The sequence below is a fragment of the Ochotona curzoniae genome, unplaced genomic scaffold, assembly GCF_017591425.1.
Source record: "Ochotona curzoniae isolate NIBS_2020 unplaced genomic scaffold, NIBS_Ocur_1.0 scaffold_4683, whole genome shotgun sequence".
Taxonomy (NCBI): Eukaryota; Metazoa; Chordata; class Mammalia; order Lagomorpha; family Ochotonidae; genus Ochotona; species Ochotona curzoniae.
In genome coordinates this window covers 31857534-31877808 of record NW_024467121.1, presented here as the reverse complement: position 1 = coordinate 31877808, position 20275 = coordinate 31857534, and the positions used below count along the sequence as shown (strand labels likewise).

At 38.4% G+C, this 20275-nt stretch overlaps 1 protein-coding gene across 1 annotated transcript in view; it reads left to right on the top strand.

Annotated features, from left to right (window-relative positions):
- The window catches only part of DISC1 (DISC1 scaffold protein), a 254432-nt gene that overhangs the window by 220232 nt on the left and 13925 nt on the right, over nt 1-20275 (top strand). The window contains exon 11 of the mRNA XM_040968315.1: nt 17651-17924. Within this exon, the coding sequence (XP_040824249.1) occupies nt 17651-17924 (274 nt within the window). The remainder of the gene's footprint in view (nt 1-17650; nt 17925-20275) is intronic.

Genomic DNA, 20275 nt, shown 5'->3' with positions numbered 1-20275 from the left:
GTTGTTAAAGAACATGCATTTGAGTGTCATTGGTCAGAAGGAAAAATCATTCTCATCTCTGGTTTTCAATACTAGAAATTACTGAGCTCCTCCTACAGAGATGAAGTTGCAGGTCACTTGCTCTACTCTTGTCTCAATGCTACAACAGGGGCTTTCTTCCACAACTTGGACATATCCCTCGTTTTGTTCCTAACTTTGTTTCCTATTTTTGTAATAGTTGAGCTGCCATTATTGTGTTTGGAAGTAATGCCTGCCAGCTTATGGGGTATGTGGATAGGGAACAATAGACGCTAGCAAAAGCATCTGTAAGATATAGACAACGGCAGGCCTATGGAAAACTCTCTGTAGCCCAGCCACCTTCACGTCTTGCAGTTCCTCCTGTGAAAAGAGTGCTTAGCTGCAGTAGGCTGGACTGCATGTGCAAGGCAGTATGATTTATTTTTCATCTAGTTTTTACTGTTTTCTCTAGAATGCTTAATAGCCTGAGTACATTTCGTTATATTCTTTCTCCAACAGCCAGATATATAGACCTACTTAGTTACATGTAATTCTTGGCTTCTTAACTCTTTGCCCTATACATTTGTCAGAGGAGATATTTGGGACATGAGCTCATTAGCAGATCCGTTCTTCCATCCCACTTTCTTGGCATTTATAAGTGAGTGCTCTTTTGAAAAGTGCATGTTCTGAGAGGTAGGGAGAATAATATATTTCGCCTGTAATGCAGAGTTTGGCCAGCTCCTTTTCTTTGTGAGTTGAGCTACTGGAATGTCCTCAGCAGATAAGCTGAGAGGCAGTTGAGGAGGAATTCTCTCTCTTAGTCTGGCTTCTGTTTCTCTTTAAAATTCCTGGGCTGCCCTTCCCATGGGCATGTGTTTCCATTTACTTGGGAGTTCTTAGGGCTCAATGTGGTGCTTGTACTTCTGAAGAGCGCTCATTACAAGGCCTGTCTCCCTGACTTTCAGCTTGCATTGATCAAAACACTGGGCCGCACAAACCATTGCAAAGACCGTGCAGAAGGTGAGCAGAGGATGCATAGAAGCAAGGCTAAAGACTAGACACATTTTGGAAAAATGACAAAAGGAAAATAAGTGGACAAAGAATGCTTTATAACTTCAGTTTTAAAAGTAAATGATTGCGTGATTTATTTGAATAAAAAGACAGACAGACAGAAATAGAAAGAGGTAAGATATACAGCAAAAGCCCTTTTTTCCCTCCCCCAGCCATGAGGAAGCTGTTAACAGTTTCAAATGTATTCTTCAAGAAAGATCTCCATTGCCTATGGGCACATATGCATATCTGTGTATGTTCTTTCCTCGTAGAAAATCCAAATTGAATTACAACAGAATCATACTCTGTGTCTGCCCTTCCTAACTTAATTTTCAAAGGTTTTTATTTTCAGAGCTTGAGTGCTATCTTCTTTTGAAAATGACCACATGAATAGTAATAATAAATTTGGATGATACTAGTTTTCTCCATTTGGTTGTTTCCAGTCATTTTCCATACTGAAATCGTCATTCTTCACATACATGTTTCCCTTGTCTGAATATTTCTGGAGGGTCAATGCCTGGAAGCGAAATGGCTGGTACAAAGAGCATATGCATGTTGTATTTAGATGAAAATTTCCCTGAAAAGGCTGTGCATTTATTTTTTCATTCCTAAAACTGAATTTATTGCTTCCAGGCTTTATCTATGCAGGGCAATCATCCTATATACTTATCGGCTATTTTTATTTATTTCTATGTGTGTTCTGTTTTCTCCCAGGATGCTTGCTTTTTGCCTATTGATTTTCAAAGCTTTTGTTGGTTGAAAGAATTTGATTCATGGACCATACTCTATATTTTTCCCTATTATGTCATTGGCATTTTGACCTTCATCAATACTGCTTTTCCATGTGGAATGTTAAACTTATATGTATTGAGATTTATCACTTTTTGTTTTAATTTCTAGACATTGTATATTGCTTAGGAATGATTTTCTCCACTTCAAAATCATAGTCAAATAATTTAAAATTATGATCTAGCCCTTGGATAACTTATAAGCCAATACTAGTCTAGCCAAGTGGAGTGACATATTAAAGTTTACCCTGATCTTTAATTTTTAATGTAGCTAATCCACTGGGACCACTTATCAGGAAGGATTTTCACCTATTAACCTCTATTAGGATGGATATTTTAAAGCATAACTGTGTTCTTTACTTCAAACTGAGGAAATCCTTTGAACATAACTACTCTGAATGCTCACTCAGTTCATTGAATAGCTATTGATGGGTGACATCTGGCTGTACTATGTGCTTCGTAAGATTAAAAACATAAGTGGGAAATATTCTCAAACCTTGTTAAGTACATACAGTAGAAGGCTATGTGCATAAAACCCAGAATCCAAGAATACTGCAATAACTGCCTTTAAGGGGTTGCAAAATGCCACGTGGTTCAGGAAAATGGGGTTTCTTGCATGGTATAGGATTGTGGGATTAGAAAAGAGTTCTGTATTGAAGTGACATCTGCCTTGAAATAGGCCTGGGTGAATGGGTTACATTTTAATGCATGGCAATTGTTGAAAAGGAAATACATAAAACTTGTTGTTTGTATAGAAAATCCTATACATTTGTGCTTTAAAAGAGTGAATTCTCTACTTTGTTGGTAATCGGAGAACTCATAGGGGTACAATGATTGAGGAGTCCTGAACAGGGCTGAGATCATTGCAGGAAAGGCCTTGAAGGACTTGATTTTCCATTTGGCCAGCAGTGGGGTCTATTAGTATTATTGGAGAGTGATACATGGGGATGCATTAAAAATACAAAAAGAATCCTAGCATTAGTCATAATCTTTCTCAGGTGTAGAGATGAAGTGTTTGATTTGGAATAGTGGTGTAACTGGTAGAGAAGGGACCATAACAATATTCTCAATTTATAATCTATGCTTGGAAAGGAAGGGAAAGAAAAGTATTGAAAATGATCAATATTTCTACTCTTAATGCAATTTACTCTCCTAACACCTGTCAGGTGCTTCATAAACATCAGTGCTGTGCTGGGCACTGGGAATCCAGGAATCTGCAGGACAGACAGGGTTTCTGTTCTCAAGGGATTAGATTCTAATGGAAGGAGAGGCATCAAATAAGCTGGAAAGATACCAAGAAAAGAGAAGCCATGAATATAAATTGAGAAATTAAGAGAAGGAACTGGTTTGGTGAGGATCCCAGTTGACTTTGACTTTGTGTCCTGAAAGTAAATGTTCAGGTCCTGCTCCAGATGATTATCTATGTAATTATTTTCAGTCGCATATTCTCTTTCCTTCCTTTTCCTGGTGTGATGCAAAGAAAACAAAAGGCAAAATGAAAACCTGGTTCTTGAGTTTTAAATAGGTTTCCAAATTGGTGGGGCTTCTAAAATTCATGGCTAGTTGGTTAATCCACTATGGTCATGATCATCAGGTATATGGTCCAGATAAACAAGTGGTTCCTGAAGATGCCTAAGTGTCCCCACTTGTGAAACAGAGATATGCCTCAATACAATAATTCATCCTTGCTCACCATTTTAGGAGTCATAAATTGGGAAGTTATTGGAAAGAAAATTCTTTCCCATGGAATTTAGTCAGATGTCAACTTAGCTGGACTAGAATATCTGGAGGCTCATTCACATCCTTAGAAGCTGACAGTGGCCATCAGCTGTGGATCCAGAGCCATTGCCTGTAGGTTTTCCAGAATGATGATCCCAGGATGGGCAGACTTTTTATATGACAGCTGGTTTCCTCCCAAGAAAGTATCCCTACAGAATCAAGTGAAGCTCCCTAGCCTTCCCTAGTATAACTCTGAAGTTACATGGCATTATCCCCTCTCTGCTCTGGTAGTGACAATGAAGGCATCAATTCAAGGTCACAGACACCAATTCTTAATTGTAGGAACATCAATGAATTTCAATGTATATTTTGAAACTGCCAAAATGTAATAATGCTGTTGACTTTTTCATGAAATTGATTTGAGAACTAAATTGCATAATATATGTACAACACCTAGAATAGCACCTGACAGTAACTTTTAACATGATAGTGGTGGTAGTGGGGATGGAAATGATCATGATTAGCAGGAAGAGGAGGAGGAAAAATTTATTTGCTATATCTTTTGTTGTTACTAATAGGCTGAATTTAGGACAGGAAAAAGCATTGTTCTCAAAAAATCCATCTTTCTTGTGTGATGGCTACAAATATTTCTCCAGAGGATTGAGATAACCATCACTTTATATGTGAGGACTGAGGCATGAGCTGTTAACCAGTGTTTTACAATGAGACAATGATATGATGATATAATATGATATGATATGATATATGAATATATGCAAAACCCTATTAGGGAGGGCATAAAAAGAAAGAAATGTCATTTCATCAACCAACAGCTTCACCACCGATTTCTATTAAGATATTCTCTTTGATAAAAAAACTATACTACCTATATAAGACAGCTTGTGGGAAGGAGATTACCATTTCCAAAACTCATTGTTGAGCAGAAAATAGTGTTACTTTTTCATCTTCAAAAGACATAAAATGTAAGAATCTCTGATAATGCATTTTTTTCCCTCTGAGTTGGATATTTAATCACCCAGAGACTATAAAGTTCACAAACATACTAGAACCTTGAGTGTCTCACAGTTCACCCTTGAAAATTTAGTGCTATTGGATAATAGCATCTTGGTTTGATATTTATTCTATCAGTGTCTTATAAAGAGACCTGACTATCTTCAGGTTCCAAAAAATAAGATGAAATATTAATAGCCTTTAAGGGAGAATATTAGTAAATCAGGAAGGAGGGTTTGGTGTTTAGAGCTAAAATTATAGACAACTACACCAGAATTCAGTGTTTCTACTCCTAAAATGACCAGAAGCCTGCTGATTAGCTTCTTAGCTTTCTTTCATCCTCATTCCCCGTAAAAAAACAGAATCCATGCCTCAGACCCCAAGGATTCAGATCGAAATCAGACGATCACTTAGGTCCAATTCTACTCCTGACTGTAGTAGTTAACAGAAATAATGAATCTCAATTCTATACTCAAAGCCTTCCTCCTGAATTTTGAAGTCCTATTTTCAAGCATTTTTGGTTATGAAAATATCACCAAAGATTTTGAGCAACTCAAAATCTTTGAATGACTTACGTAGATGTGAGTCATTCACTGAAGGGATCATTACTACTGATCCAATTACCTTTCTAGGTAGAATAGCAAAGTATGTTAGGACATCAAAATCAACCCCTATTCTGCATATTAGATTTAAGAAGCAGATATCTTATAGATTTACAGCTTAATACAGTTGTTTCACGGAATGCAATGAAACACTGCAAATCTACATCTATGGATTTCATTTACCGTTCAGCATTCTTTCCAAGGCATGCATAGTCTCAAGGCTAGTCTTATTTTCCTGCAAATGGCAGTATACTCCATTGTGCTGAGTAGCAACATTTCAATTTCCAATCATTATAACATTAAAAAGTATTTATAGAAGCAATGAACATTTTTCCATTGGATAGATTTGAGCTGTTGGCTGTTTTGGCACCATCTAGCTCTATGCAAACCATTGGCGCCAGAGAGAGATGCCAGTGGATCTGTCAAGTTGTTAATTAAACCAATCAAATAAATAACACAACACAAAACAAAAACCTTGAGAACCTTGAGGACCAACTGATACAGTGGAGAAAAGATTTTAGGTATGCCCTTTTTTCTTCCACATTGCCTACTAAGATTGGTGCCCACCTCCAGACAAACACCTGCTGGCAGCGAGGCTGGGGTATTAGGGCTAAATGAAGAGCATCAGATACTTCTATAGGAGGCATCAAGTGGATGGCCTGGATCATGACAGTCTTCTGCCTTCTTGTTCCCTGAGGGGAAGATCAATACAGCAGAATGAAACTATTTCTGCCAGCTCAGAAGTGCAGCAAATTCTACATGCAGCTCTTTCCCTTTACTGCTCCACCATGTACATCATTAGGATGGCATCTACTTAAGGTCTTGGCATTATCATCTTTTCCAAAAATCCCTCACTGGCATAAACGGTTAACATGCATAATGAAATAAGAAATGATTTGGAAAAATAGATAAAACTGCTGAGGAGATGTCAGTTCTAGAAGAACAATAAGGAAAGAAACAGCTTAAACCTGATGAAGTGTAATTAGTGAACTAGACAAATTAAGGAGAGACATATCAAATGTTTCCCAGAGATAAAGGAGTAATGAAGTCAAATCTGAGACCCTGAAAAAATTATCAAACAGGAATTCAGAGCATGCAGAGTATAATTTTTTAAAAAATTCAATAAACTGGGTTTGAAAGCCAAATAGATTCTATTAAAAACCAATTAGCAAGTCAGAAAATGACATTAAAAATTCTCAAAGGATACCAAGGATAATCAGAGAGAAGGAAAACATGAAAGATATGTGAAGCAATATATAGAATAGTGCTTTTAGATCAACATTCATATAAAAGAATTCCAGAGGGAAAGAGAATAATCAATAGAAGAGAGAGAAATATTTGAGAGAATAATGACTGAGAATTGCCCAGGAAAAGGGGAAGATCTAAGACCTCGGACTGACAGGCTTAGAAGAGTACAAAACACAATGAGAAAAAGGAGGCATACGAATAGGCTGTAATAGAGCTCATGTAAAACAAAGATGGAAAGGGAGTTGTAAGGACAGATCCCCTGTAAAGGGTAAGACCTGGACTGATCTTGGACACCTCAGTAGTACACTGGTTACAGAGTGACAGTTTCAACATTTTGAACCAATATTAAGATAAGCCATGATTTAAATAAAAATATTCTTAGATCTTTAAGTCCTTAAAAGGATTAACATGCTAAAACTTTCTGGAGATATTGTTGTTAAAAGATTTATTTGCAAGATAGTCTTATAAAGTGCAAAGGAGCGAGAGAAGAGAGAGAGGGGGCTTCTATCCACTGTATTAGTTCCCCAAGGACTGCAATGTCCTGGCGCTGGAGCCAGGAGGAGCCAGGAAACCAGGAGCTTGATCACATGGTTTCAGGGTCTCAAGTACTTAGGATCATCTTCCACTGCTTTCCCAGGCAGAGAGCTGAATCAGAAATGAAATCAGCTGGGACATAAACTGGTGCCCAGATGGGATGCTGGCATCACAGGCAGTGGCTTAACCTGACAACCCACACTGCTGGCTCTTAGGACATTCTTAGAGGAAGAATTTAGCAAGATTTTTAAAGAAATACCCTTGCACAAAGTAGCATCCAGCAATGACTAGTGTGAGTATCCCTGCCACAACTGAGCCCAGCATGAAAGCATTCTCTACACCCTGTCCTCACTGCACTCCATGGGAAAGACGAATTCCTCCATGATAAGCACCCAGCCAGGGAGACTTCTTTGTCCCTAAGAGACTAAGACTCCCCTCCCTAACAAGAGACTCCTACTGGTCTGCCCTGGGAAACCCTTTCTGTTCCCACAGGCAGCTCCATTAGAGACCAGTAGAAGTTCTCTGTGAACAAAATAAATTAAAAAAAAACCAGGCAATGGAAGTCACCCCCAAACCAACCAAACATAGAAAGATTAACATACAGCATTGAATTTGAAATTCAAATGTTGTTAGAACCATTGCCCCACTTCTCCTCCCTGTCCCGAAAATGGACAGAACCTATGTGCTAAATCTTAACAGAGTTATTCCTTCTAGAACAAAATATTTAAACTGGACTCACATTTTCTTAACATAATGACCAAAACGTCCAGGACAAAAACCAAAGAAATCTCTGTTTGAGAAGACAATCAATATGGAAATGAATCGAATCATATGCTAGAATGATCTGACAAGAATATCAAAGCCACCTAAACGTGCTTCAGTAGCAAATACAACAAATGAAAAAATAGAACTCGTCAGAAAAGACAATGAAATCATTTAAAAGAGCCAAATGAATATTATCAAATTAAAAATTTAAAAGCAGAAGCAAAAATCTTATTGGAGAGGCTTCAAGGTAGAATAAAAGTGACAAGATAACAACAGTGAGCTTGAGAACAGATCAACCATGTTTGCCAAGTCTGAACCAAAGAAAATAAGCTCAAAAGGCTTGAACAGAGCATCAGAAACCTGTGGGATGGAGACAGTGCTCAGCTCTTCCATCGCTAGGTATCAGAAGCAGCAGAGTGGAGTCGGGCTGAAAGAACACGTAGACATGTGGAGACAATCTAATAATTGAAAGAGGCAAACCTACAGATTCAAGAAACTGAACACATCCTCAATAGATTGCCTCGAAAGATGATCGTACCACATTGTATGGGAATTACATTCTGAAAAAAATAAAGAAAAGGGAGAATTCTGAGAAGGATCCATAGAGAAGTGAGGCATCACCTACAGAGAATCAGCCGCTTAAATAACATTGGATTTACCCACATTTATCATCTAAAACTATGGAAGACAGAAAAAGTGGAATATTTTTCACATAATAAAAGATTTGTCAACCTATATTGCTGAATACTGCAAAATTCTTCTTTGAGAATGAAGGAGAAATAAAGATGTTTTCAGATTAAAGAAACTACTTGTTTCTAGCAAATTAAGGATGAGTTAAAATATGTTGTAGGACAGGAAAGAAACAATAGAACAAAGAGTATCAGAACAACAATAAGGAAGAAAGAATAATAGAAAGAATTAAAATATAGTAGGCAGTTCTTTTCCTAATGAATTTTTATAAATCATCCTTGGTAAGTGAAAATATTTTGATCTTTGATGTCTTTGAAAAGATCTGAACTAGTGATATAATTGTCCCTAAATCACACCTTTGGCGCTGCTACTCTTGATCAGTTCAACACATCTACTCAAATATAATTATATTTAGAAGTGTATGTGACAGAAGGCCTCCAGGTGTTTGATGACGAAGGGAATGGCACCATCATGGGTGCCAATATCCGCCATGTCCTTATCACACTGGATGAGAAGATGACAGAAGAAGTAGAGATGTTGGTGGCCGGGCAAGAGGATAGCAATGGTTGTATCAACTCCGAAAAGCTTGTCCATATGGTGCTGAAGGGCTGAGGACATCCCTGGGCCCCCAGAACCCATGTCCTTCTCCATGCGAGACTCCTCAGGCTGCCTGCTCACAGCACCTCTTGTCTTGCTTCCTGGGAAATGACTGCTGCCAGGAGGCACTACATAAATTTGCTCTCTGTGGCTCCCACACCCCCCAAAAAAGTTTATGTGACAAAAGAAAATTTGAGACATTGTATAATCAAAGGGTTTTGTGTGTAATGCCACAGATAGTTTAAGACAGTAATATTTAAAAAGAAGGAAGGTAAATAGATTAAAATGGAAGTGCAGCTATCCCAATGTAATGTGCTAAACTGTTTTATTGCCAGTAGCTGGCACGTGTATATACAACTTCAAAAATCTTTTGGAACCATATAAGTTGTTCTTCTGAGAAAAATATTCTATTTAATTATTTTCAGTTTATTTGAGAGTCAGATACACACAGTGAAACAGAGAGGGCTCCCAACTGCTGGTTCAGTTCCTAGAAGTTCACCTCCATCAGGCTAGGCTGGGCCTAAAGCCGGGTCTTGGGAACTCCATCCAGGTCTCTCCTGTACGTGTCAGGAACCCAGTTATTTGAATCATCATCACTATCTCCAGGAACCCAGTAGCAAAATGTTGGAATCACGACCCAGAACTGGGAATCAAGCTCAAAACTTTGCTAGACTAAACACCACGCCATACACTGATCTTTTAATTCCATCTGTAGCAACTTAACAATTATTCAGGCTCCACTTATGATGGTGATTATTGTTTTAAAAGATTTATTTATTTATTTATTGGGAAGAAAGAGTTACAGAGAAAGAAGCAGAGACTTTACAGAGAGAGAGAGAGAGAGAGCACTCCCTTCCACTGCTTCTTTCCTAAATAGCTACAACAACCAAATCTGGGCTAGGCTGAGGTCAGGAGCCTGGAATTCCACCATTCAGGTCTCCTACATGGGTATAGGAGCCCAAGGATTCATGCCATGTACTGCCTTAATTTCCCAGTCACGTTAACAGAGAGCTGGATTGGAAATGGAGCAGCTGGGACTTGAATTGTCACCTGTGCGGGATGACAGCATTGCAGGCAGCAGCTTATTGTGTCATGACTCTCGTCCTCCAGGCTCCACTTCTAGCCATAGTCCTCTTGCTACCTCTTCCACACTACAGTTTTTTTTTTCTCCACTGAAGTCTTGAATTCCCTCAAAGTCATTCATGAGGTTTGCAATCAGTTTCCTGCAAACCCCTGTCATGTTGCCCTTTTGACCTCCTCTTGGGCGTTATGAATGTTCTTTATGACATCTGGAATGGCGAATCCTTTCCAGAATCCTTTCAATTTGTTTTTCCCGGGCCCATTAGAAGAATCACTATCTCTGTCAGTGATAACCTTGCAAAAATGGGTTTTTTAAACAATAAAACTTGGAAACAGAAATTGCTGCTTGGCCCATAAGCCAGATGCAGAGTGGATGTGGTGTAAGTAGGCACGAAAAAGAAACATGAGTCTCATACATCCCCATCAGAGCTTTCGAGTGGTCATGTGCATTGTCAATGAACAATGGTGCTTTGAGAAGAATCTTCCTTCCTAGCACTAAATCTCAACCACTGCTTTAAAATATTCTGCAATCCGTGTTGCCAAGCAGCTGTCCTGCCCTACAGGCTTTGTTGTTTCATTCTTAGGGCTCAGGCAAAGTAGATTTATTCTGATGTATAAGTCCTTTAAGATTTTCAGAATGGCAAGTGAGCACTGGACCCAAACCAGTCATCAACCATGTTAGCCCCTAACAAGAAATTTGACCCAAATTAAATTCTGCAATTCCAACATACTTTCAGCTCAATTTCATCCATATCTTATTTTCACAATTCTTTATTTCTCATCTTTCATACGTTAAAAAATGAATTTGAAGCGGACATAAAACCTAGTGGTTGAAGCATCCATGACACACATCACAGGGACTGGGTTAGATTTCCAAGCCCAGCCCCAACTCTACAGACCATGGAAGGCAACAGTAATGGCGCAAGAGTTGAGGTCATGGTTCGTGCCCCAGCCCAGTCCAAGTTATTGCAGGCAGTTGAAAAGTCAACAAACAAATGGGAGTGTTTCTCTTTCTCTCCCCTTCTTCCTCCCTCTCTCTCTTCTTCCTTTTCTCTCCATCTTCCTTCCTCTCACTCTCACCTTCTCCCCCTCCTTTTCTCTCTCATTCTCCCCTTCCTTTCCTTCTCATATCTCTTTATTTCCTTCCTCTCTGCCCCATCCAAATTGAAATGAATTCAATATAAAATATTTTGTTAAATTTTATTTTATTTAAAAGTTTATTCATATATTTCAGACTGGGAGACGTAAACACAGGGACACACTAAAAAGAGAGCCTCCATTGGCTGGTTTACTCCTCCACTGCCAGCAATAGCCAGACTGAAGGGTTGGGGCAAAGGTGGGAATCAGGAACTTAAACCAGGTCTCCCACAGGGGAACTAGGAGCCTCCTTTCTGCAGACAGTAACCACTGTCTTCCTGGCTCTGCATTGACAGGAGGCTACAAGCCAGAAACCAGGCCTGATTCCAAGTTGTTGGCAATGTGAAATGTGAACATTTTAACCACTGGGCTAACTTTATACTCCTTAACCAAATTTCTTAAAATCCATTCTAAGACTTCGTTTTTAAATTACTGGATTTAACCCACTGATTCCCAATCATTGAAATTACCTAAGTACTGCTATCCTGATTGATGTCAGCCAAATTCTCAGTTTTTGATAAATTCACTTTTGATTCTTATTATAGAGTTTTCTTTAATAGGTTGTAGGTTAAATCATCATATCATCAATGAAGATCATCACAGACAGAAAAGAAGCAATAAAATACAGTGAATAGATTCCACAAGCATCTAACATCATAAACTGAAATGCATTAAATAGCCAATGGAACTGTGGGAGAAAATTGAGAAATCAAAAATTATCGTTCGAAATTTAAAACGTTCAACTCAGAAACGAATGAGTAAAATCATTAAAACTAGTCTGATAAAAATATATAAGTAATTTTGTTTAAAATATTCTTTTTGCTTTATACTTTATGAACAGATGCTTATACTTTTCAGAGATACCCTAACATTTACAAAGATTACATCTGTATTAGATATTAGAAGAAACCTCAATTAATTTTATAGAATATGTTCTCAATGATTATGTTGTAAGATTTGCTATTAATTCTTACATAAAGGAGTTAAGGGAAAAAATCTCTTAGATCTAGAAATTGAAAAGCATAGCAAATCTCACTGAATTAAGGTGGAAATTATTGGAAAAGACAATGGAAGAGGTTTGTGGGAAATCTGCACAACAATGATATCTCAAATTCTAAAGGTAAGTCTGGTGACATTATGGGAAAGTACTAAAAGTGTGTAGTACACTGACTTTGTTAAACTGTTTTGCATATTTTTTCTATATTTTTAAAAAACCTTAAACGTAACAAATAATTATATGTCAGTAGTGGTAGAAGTACAACTCAGACAAGAATTAAAGCAGTAACAGAGGGAAATAAGAGGGAGAAAGCAAATGAGATAAGTGCTCAGCAGAAGTGAAGACAAAGTAAGATAACAAAGCCGAAGAAATGAGAAAAGGGAAATGTAAAGCTAAGAATGCAAGTCAGTGAGACAGAGAACCAGAATCTGTACCCAGCACTCGTAGACCTAAAGTTGGCTCTTTGGAAGGATTAGTAAGAAAGAAAATCTCTGATAAGACTGAGTAAGATAAATCAGAAAATAAACAAATACATAAAACAGAATGAAGCGACATCTATAAATAAATCTTTCAGAACAGTCTAAAAATTGTGAATAAGGAACCCGGCATAGTAGCCTAGGGGTTAAAGTCCTGTGTCTTGTATGCACTGGGATCCCATATGGGCGCCAATTCATGCCCCAGCTACCCTGCTTCCCTTCCAGCTCCCTGTTTGTGGCCTGGGAAAGCAGTCAAGGATGTCCCAAAGCCTTGGGACCCTGCACCCAATGGGAGAGCTGGAAGAGGCTCCTGGCTCCTGGCTTTGGATTAGCCCAACTCCAGCTATTGCAGCCACTTGAGGAGTGAATCAGTGAATAGAAGAGCTTTCTCTGTCTCTCCTTCTCTCTGCAAATCTGACTTTCCAATAATAAATAAATAGCACTATATTTGAAATGCATAGGAAAATGAATTAATTTCTCCAGAGCAAATAAAATATGAAAATGAACACCAAGGAGGTAGTAAGCATGAGAAGACTATAAAAACCAAAAACAGTGCCATGGTAATGACGCTTTTCAGCAAAAGCCTTAGGATAATGCACGGGGAAACCAAGAAAGGAAAAAACAAACAAACCACAACAAAAACAGTTGGTGGATATGGAAAGATAATACACAGAAGAAGATCTGAGTAGTCACAAAGTGATTTCCGAAGATAAATATACATTCAGGCAACAAGACACACTACACGTCTGTGAGACTGACTAAAATCAGAATACGAATACATGTAAGTCCAGTGCTCCTAAGGATGATCACTTCATTTAGAGCCCACACTTTCCCTTCTGACCCAGGGCATTGGTCAGAAGTTCTGTCCTTTCTTTGACTGAAAATTGCAGCTAGCACAGGGCTTAATCAGAGGGTGAATTATGGATGCATTACTTGGCAAGTTTTCAGAAATGAGCATACTTCCTGTACATGCTAAGCTCCCTAAGGCTCTTACGTCTTGCTACTCCTCTTCTCGCAAAGGTCATTGGTAAGACTGTGGAAAGAACAGATAGAATCATAGTGGGTCATTTTTTTTTGGTCCACTTTATATCTATGATGCCTGTGCATATTGTTATGTGCAGCAGGCTTTTTTTCCTCTTCTTGGAAGTCTGATGTTCCATCACATGGCTATATCCACTCTGCCATTTATGGACATTGGATTTTTACTCCAGTTTTTGTTACAATGTTGCATGACTGCTGACATGTTTTATCGTTGTTACTCATGGTTATCTTTGTTACTCATGGATTACATATTTCTGATTCAGCTACTCATTAACGTTTACTTGTAAGTTCAAAATCAACAGAAAACAATGGCTGCTTTCTTGTTTCAGCTCTCATACTGTAAGCAAGTGTTTTTTGGTCTTTCTGCTCAGTGCCATGTTTTCTCATTTTGTGTCTATTTGGGGGTGATTTTACTGTTTACAAAGGCCCCTAAAGTGCAGCGCCAAAGTGCCATCTAGTGTTCCTCATCGTAGGAAGGCTGTGAAGGGGGCCATATGAAGAAAATCCAATAATTACAAAAGCCATACTCATTCATGAGTTATGTAACGCTGTTAGTAGTCTGTTCAATGTTAATGAATTAACATATGTTAAAGTGTCTTTGAACAGAAATACACATGAACTAATGTTCTGTATTGACCAGAAGCTCAGTTTTATTGCAGAAACCTCACCCCAGGAGTGATGCTAATTAAGCATTGACGTTGACTCTTTAGAACATACCTGTTGTGAATCACAGAAGTCAGCTGTATGCATTTGCATCTTATTGCCTCTGTACCTAGAAGTTGTGTTGGTGGGTCATGTGGTTGGCCTGTTGTTCCATGTTTGTAGACTGATCAAAGAATTTTCAAGGATATTCTGTTTATGCACAGTCACACTGGAAGCTAATGAAAATTCTCACAGTTCCATATCTTTCCAACACTTGGTATTATATGGCTTGTTAGTATGGCTTTAGTCACCTTGTTATTTGTAGTACATCACACTATGTTTTATTGTGCTTTTCCCTGACGATTACTGGTGTTTCAGTACTTTTTGTGAGGTATGTAGTGATCATTGAGATGCCTTCTTTTCGTATCATTTTCCTTATGGTTAGTACTTTTAACTTTCTTTTTTTTTATAACCTGCTTGGTACACAGTCATAAAGATACTATTTATATGTTCTGCAATTTGCCTGAAATGTATATATATATTTATGCTGTGATCAAGTAATCATGATTGGATCTTTTCTATACTGACAATTGCCATAACAAAATATGTTCAGAAGATTGTCTTTCACACTGTATCTCTAATAATGCTTTGATGATATCATACTGTTCCTTTTTACTTACTGTAAATATCCTTATGATGATATGATTAATTTTACTCACTGCTCATATCCTTATAAAGAATACATGCCTCTTCCAAACTGTATGTAATTGGATTTGGATTTTAACTCTAATCTAAAAATTTTTTAAAATTTCCTCTCATATTGGTTTACCTTTTATGTGCTGTTTTAACTTTCATGTTTTATAATTCTATCAGTAGCTCAACATGAGTTCTTGACTTTTCAATGCAATAATAATGGACGTTTTTACTTCTTCCTATAAAATTCAAGATCTGGATATGTTTTAATTGCTGCCACTTGCTCCTTCCCTTACAGAGTAGTGGATACTGTTTAATAACAACGTTCACTTAAACTCCTCCACATACGTATAATTACTTTTGTGTATCTTTTTTCTTTCTGACATCATTTGCTCTATCATGGATGCACTAACAATGAGTTCTTCCAATTTTTTTTGTTTATCTAAAGAATATTTTTTCTAAGTTGTTTCATATATATATAATGCTTTTACTTTTTATGAGTGGTGTGTGGTGTTTTGAGACGTGTATAAAGTATATAATGATAAAATTTTAATAATTAGCATATTGCTCATCTCAAACATCTATCATTATCTTGTGATTAGAACATTCAAAATTCTTTCTTCCAGCTCTTTTTCAACATGCAATATGTTACAGTTAACAATAGTCATCCTACTCTACAGTAAAACACTAGAACCTACCTTTATGTTTGAAAGAAATAACAATGATTATATAATTCTGGATTGGCATTTAACTTTTTCACGTGGTTTAAAATGTTACTTGATTGTCTCCTGTCTTCCACCAAGACTTCTAAGTATATTTTTATTACTTTGAAGTCAGTGTGTCTTCTCTCTGGCTTTAATGTTCAATAAATGCACTACGATGAGCCTAAGCATGTGTCCTTGGGCTGATGCTGTTGTGAAATGGCTTACGCTTCTGCTCACAGTGCCAGCATCCCATCTGGGTGTCAGTTAGGGAGTCCTAGCAGCTCTACTTCTGGTCCAGCTCCCTGATAATGACCTGGAAACACACTCAGGGTTGGGCCAAGAGCTTTGGCCATTTGAGGAATGAGCCAGTAGCTGGGACCTTTGGGTCTCTCTTACTCTCTGTAGCTCCCTCTTTCAAATAACTATGATCTTTAAAATAATCGTATGTCATAGAAAGTAGTGAATGTGATGGAGAATTTCCACAGAGAAGTGGAAGATGTTTTTTAAAAGTCACCGTCTCTAATCTCTTCCTCTATCTCTACCTCTCAAAAACTAAATGAATGAATATTTCTAGAAAGGGCAGCAACTATTTAGCCTAACAGTTAAGAGGTTATTTCATATGCCCACATTCCCTACCAAAGTACTTGATTCAATTCCTTGCTCTGGGTTCTAACTCCAGCTTTCTGTTAGTGCTGACTCTTGGGAGAAAGTTGACCTAAGTAATTGGTTTTTCAAACTGGAGAGCTGGAGGAAGTTTGTAGCTCCTGGCTATGGTCCTAGGCACTGCAGATATCTGAGAAGTGAATTAGGGGCTAGAAGGGTCTCTTGCCCCCCTCCGCATTTTGAGTGTCTGTCTCTTTTATGCAATTTTTCTTTACAAAGTAAAAACCAATTTTAAAAAAGCAATAAAAATGTAGAACAAAATTTATGAATTTGATTCGCTGGAGTACAATAAAGGATTATAAATGGAAGATAATAGAAGGTATCTAAAATTAAAACAGTGGATGAATGCAAGCTTTTTTGACTTTACATGAAAAGCAAACAAAAAAATTGTCTATGTCATGTTCACTTGTCCTGTAGATTTAGTTGGACTGAATTGGTAACAGGCTCTGTACAAGAAAATGTTGCTCATTCTCTGCCAGAATCATCCTTTCTGCTTTCTTGTGGCACCAAAGGTGAATATGTGTTGCAGCTTTAAGATCAGCTCTGTTTGGCTCCATTCGTTTATATTTTGTACTGGACACTCTAGAATTTGAGTTCATGATTCATGTTAATTGGTTTTAACAACAGAGTGGAAAATAAGATATAAACCTGATCTCAAAGACCAAAACCATTAATCATGTAAATAATTAGCATTATTATCAAATAGTGTAAAGGAAAAGTACAGGTGTTAAAGAAAAAAGAATAAGATTCTAGTTGGAAGGCAGGGAAGATTCCCACAAGCAAAGGTTGTTTAACTGACATATGAAGATAATGTAGTTCAGCTGGAAATAGATCCGGTTGTATATGAACTGGTATGGGAGAGAAATGGTCCAGGTAGATCAAAATAGTGCATACAAATGTACTGAGCTGGGGAGAGTTAGAGCTGTGGACCCAAGGGAAGTGAGCAGGTTGAACATAGATGTGGGTAGAGACTGTGTTATACTGGGCAACTGTGTTTCAATGGCCTTATAGAAGACCAAGCAGCTAAGAAGAACCAACACTTGCTGTATGAGAACATGATGGCATACAAATTTGGCTTTCTAATCTGGTTGAAATAATCTGTCACCATATGAGATGAAATTAAGAATAACATGTCTAGTAGACTTAGATCCAGCAAAGTCAGTTATTGACTTACCACTGAGCTAATTTTTGTGTTTTTGTTTTCCTTTTGTCTTAGCTGCAAATGTCCACTGCTGGGAAAAGTGTGGGAAGCTGACTTGGAAGCTTGTCGAATGCTTCTCCAGAGTCTGCAGCTCCAGGAAGCCAGGGGCAGCCTGCCTATGGAAAATGAGGGGCAGATGGATGACGTAGAACAAGCTACCTCAACAGTTGCTGGCGCCATCCCTCCCAGTTCTTATTCTGAAGAGGACAGGAAGATCCCATTGCAGCCTCTCCAAGAGCAGAAGACTCAGTCCCCTCATCCTCACTGCAAAGGAGGTGAACAGAAAGAGGTATGTCCTTTCAGCATGGCCCCCACAGGAGGAGCTCCTCTGAGAGGTGCTTTGGGATCATGCTCCACATGGGAGCAGTTCATTTGGGGTAGGCTTTTTATCAAACCATGGACACTTTGAAAAATTTTCATGGCTGTTGGATATGATTACAAAATTAATACAGTTTTGAAGAAGAAAGTTTAAATGGAGAAGAATAGACAGGAAAAATTTTACATACTTAGTTTCGTTTTATACTAATGTGGCTGGATTTACAATATACAGGCAAATATGGAATTGCTTTATATAGAATACATGCTGTATCCCCATATTACTTATAGTCATTTTATAAGTTCTAAAGCATCCATGTCATGAGTGATATTTAATTATGTATTTAAAATATATATTATTATTGCATGAATCAAGCATATATATGTGCTGTTGTTTTTTTTACCAAAGTCAGATCATAATGAATGGTTGTAATGTGCTTTTTCATAAAAACAAGAACTAATATTTGGTCTGGGATATATGTGTTACAAATGCAAATGTGGTTACTTAACTCTGCACTGGAAGCTGACCTAGATGAACAGGTCTCTCTCTCTGCCTCCATCCTTCTCTTCCCCCACACTCCCATCTCTGTCTTCTCAACTTGATTGTCCCTAACACCTGCCTCTTCTCTCTCACTGCCCCTCTCACTCCTCGACTGCCTTCCCAGGCCACAAGTAGGGAGCTGGATGGAAGCGGGGCTGCCAGGATTAGAACTGGTGCCCATGTAGGATCCCGGAGCGTTCAAGGCAAGGACTTTAGTCGCTAAGCTACCGTGCTGGGCTGCCCCTCTCACTCCAACAAGAATCCTTTTAATGCAGTAGTGCCCAGGGAACCTTTTGCTGATCTCACTGCAGTCATGCCAGTCTCCAGGGATCCTTGGCTAGGTTATCAGGTATTTTTGAGTATCAAAAGTAAATAGAAGCCTGGAGGCTGGAAGAACCTGCTGCTTGGCTATTTCATGGTTGATGGTTGTTTTAGTCATTAAGTCCTTTCCTGAGCCTTTGCCAGAATTCACCCTTAGCAGCTAGAGAAAGCATTCCTCTCCCCATCACAGTTCACATTGTGTCTGCAGGCCCATGGCCTTTGCAGAGTCCGCTCTCACGCACTTTACTGGAGCATGACATTTAGTGACTGTCTTCTGCACTGCAGAGAAAATTGATCCTCGATTCTTTATTTGAATTGAATGAGTTTATGAGAACCTAGGCTATTGTCAGTCTGAAATCCTTGCTGGCCAAATCACATTAGGCTCAATATGGAAGTACAGATGATCGATCTAAGCTCCTTTGTTAATCCAGCCACTGCAGGTGAAATCCTCCTGCTGACCTAAATAACACAGAATAATCCTCCAAAGATTAATATATTTACTTCGGGGTGGATATTGCAATGGGAATGCAAAGGGCTTAGTAAACAGTGTGCATTTCCAGGAGGTTAAGACAAAGGAAAAGTTTTTGAAAGCAACATGAGGCAGATGACATAAATCACTGTGAAACTATTGTCCTTGGCTACAGGCATCAGTAATAAAAGGTGGTACCCATCCAGCCTGGGCTGGTAAAGCAAGATGTGCAGAGCAGTCATCCTGGTACAGTGCTTTCTGTGCAAATAGTAATGACTTTTGTAATAGTTCTCATCTTTTGTGATAGATCTAGTTATCAGACATGTGAAGCCCCCTCCTTCATTAACTCCTGGAGTGATTGCTTTATGTGTTTTTGGCTAGGGCTTGACTTTCCGATTCTGACAGCTTTCTCATCCCCAAGCTTGGCCCAGGGTGCTCTATCCAGAGATGCTGATGAGTCATGGCTGAGTTGCCTGCAAGACAGATTACCAGGACAGCATGCACATTTATTTAATATAAAGCTTTATGTGATATAAGAGTCTTCAGAAATGCAGTTCCAAAGACAGAAGATCCTAGCTATATATATAACTATATATATAGTTGTGACAAAGATATGAAGCTTGGGGTCCTATATACATGAAGAGTTAGAGGCTTATCAGAGAATGACCATTTGGATTTCTGTAACTGAGTGCAGGAGTCCCACAGGCTGCCACCCCACTCTCCACCCCGAGCCTCCTGCTTCCTCTGCACCCACGGCAGAAGATGTCCCATGATTTGTTTGTGGCTTTCTTAGTGACAGGGTGCTCTGGAGGGGACTTCAAAAGCTCTCACTCAGTGCCATCTACGCAGTCTCATGCTGAAGCAACAGGTTTGAATAGTAACCCCCTCTTATCTGTGGTTCCACTTACTCTGCTTTCTTTTATCCATGATCGTCTGCTGTCCAAAACTATTAAATAGAAAATTCGAGAAGCAAACAATTCATAAGTTCTAAATT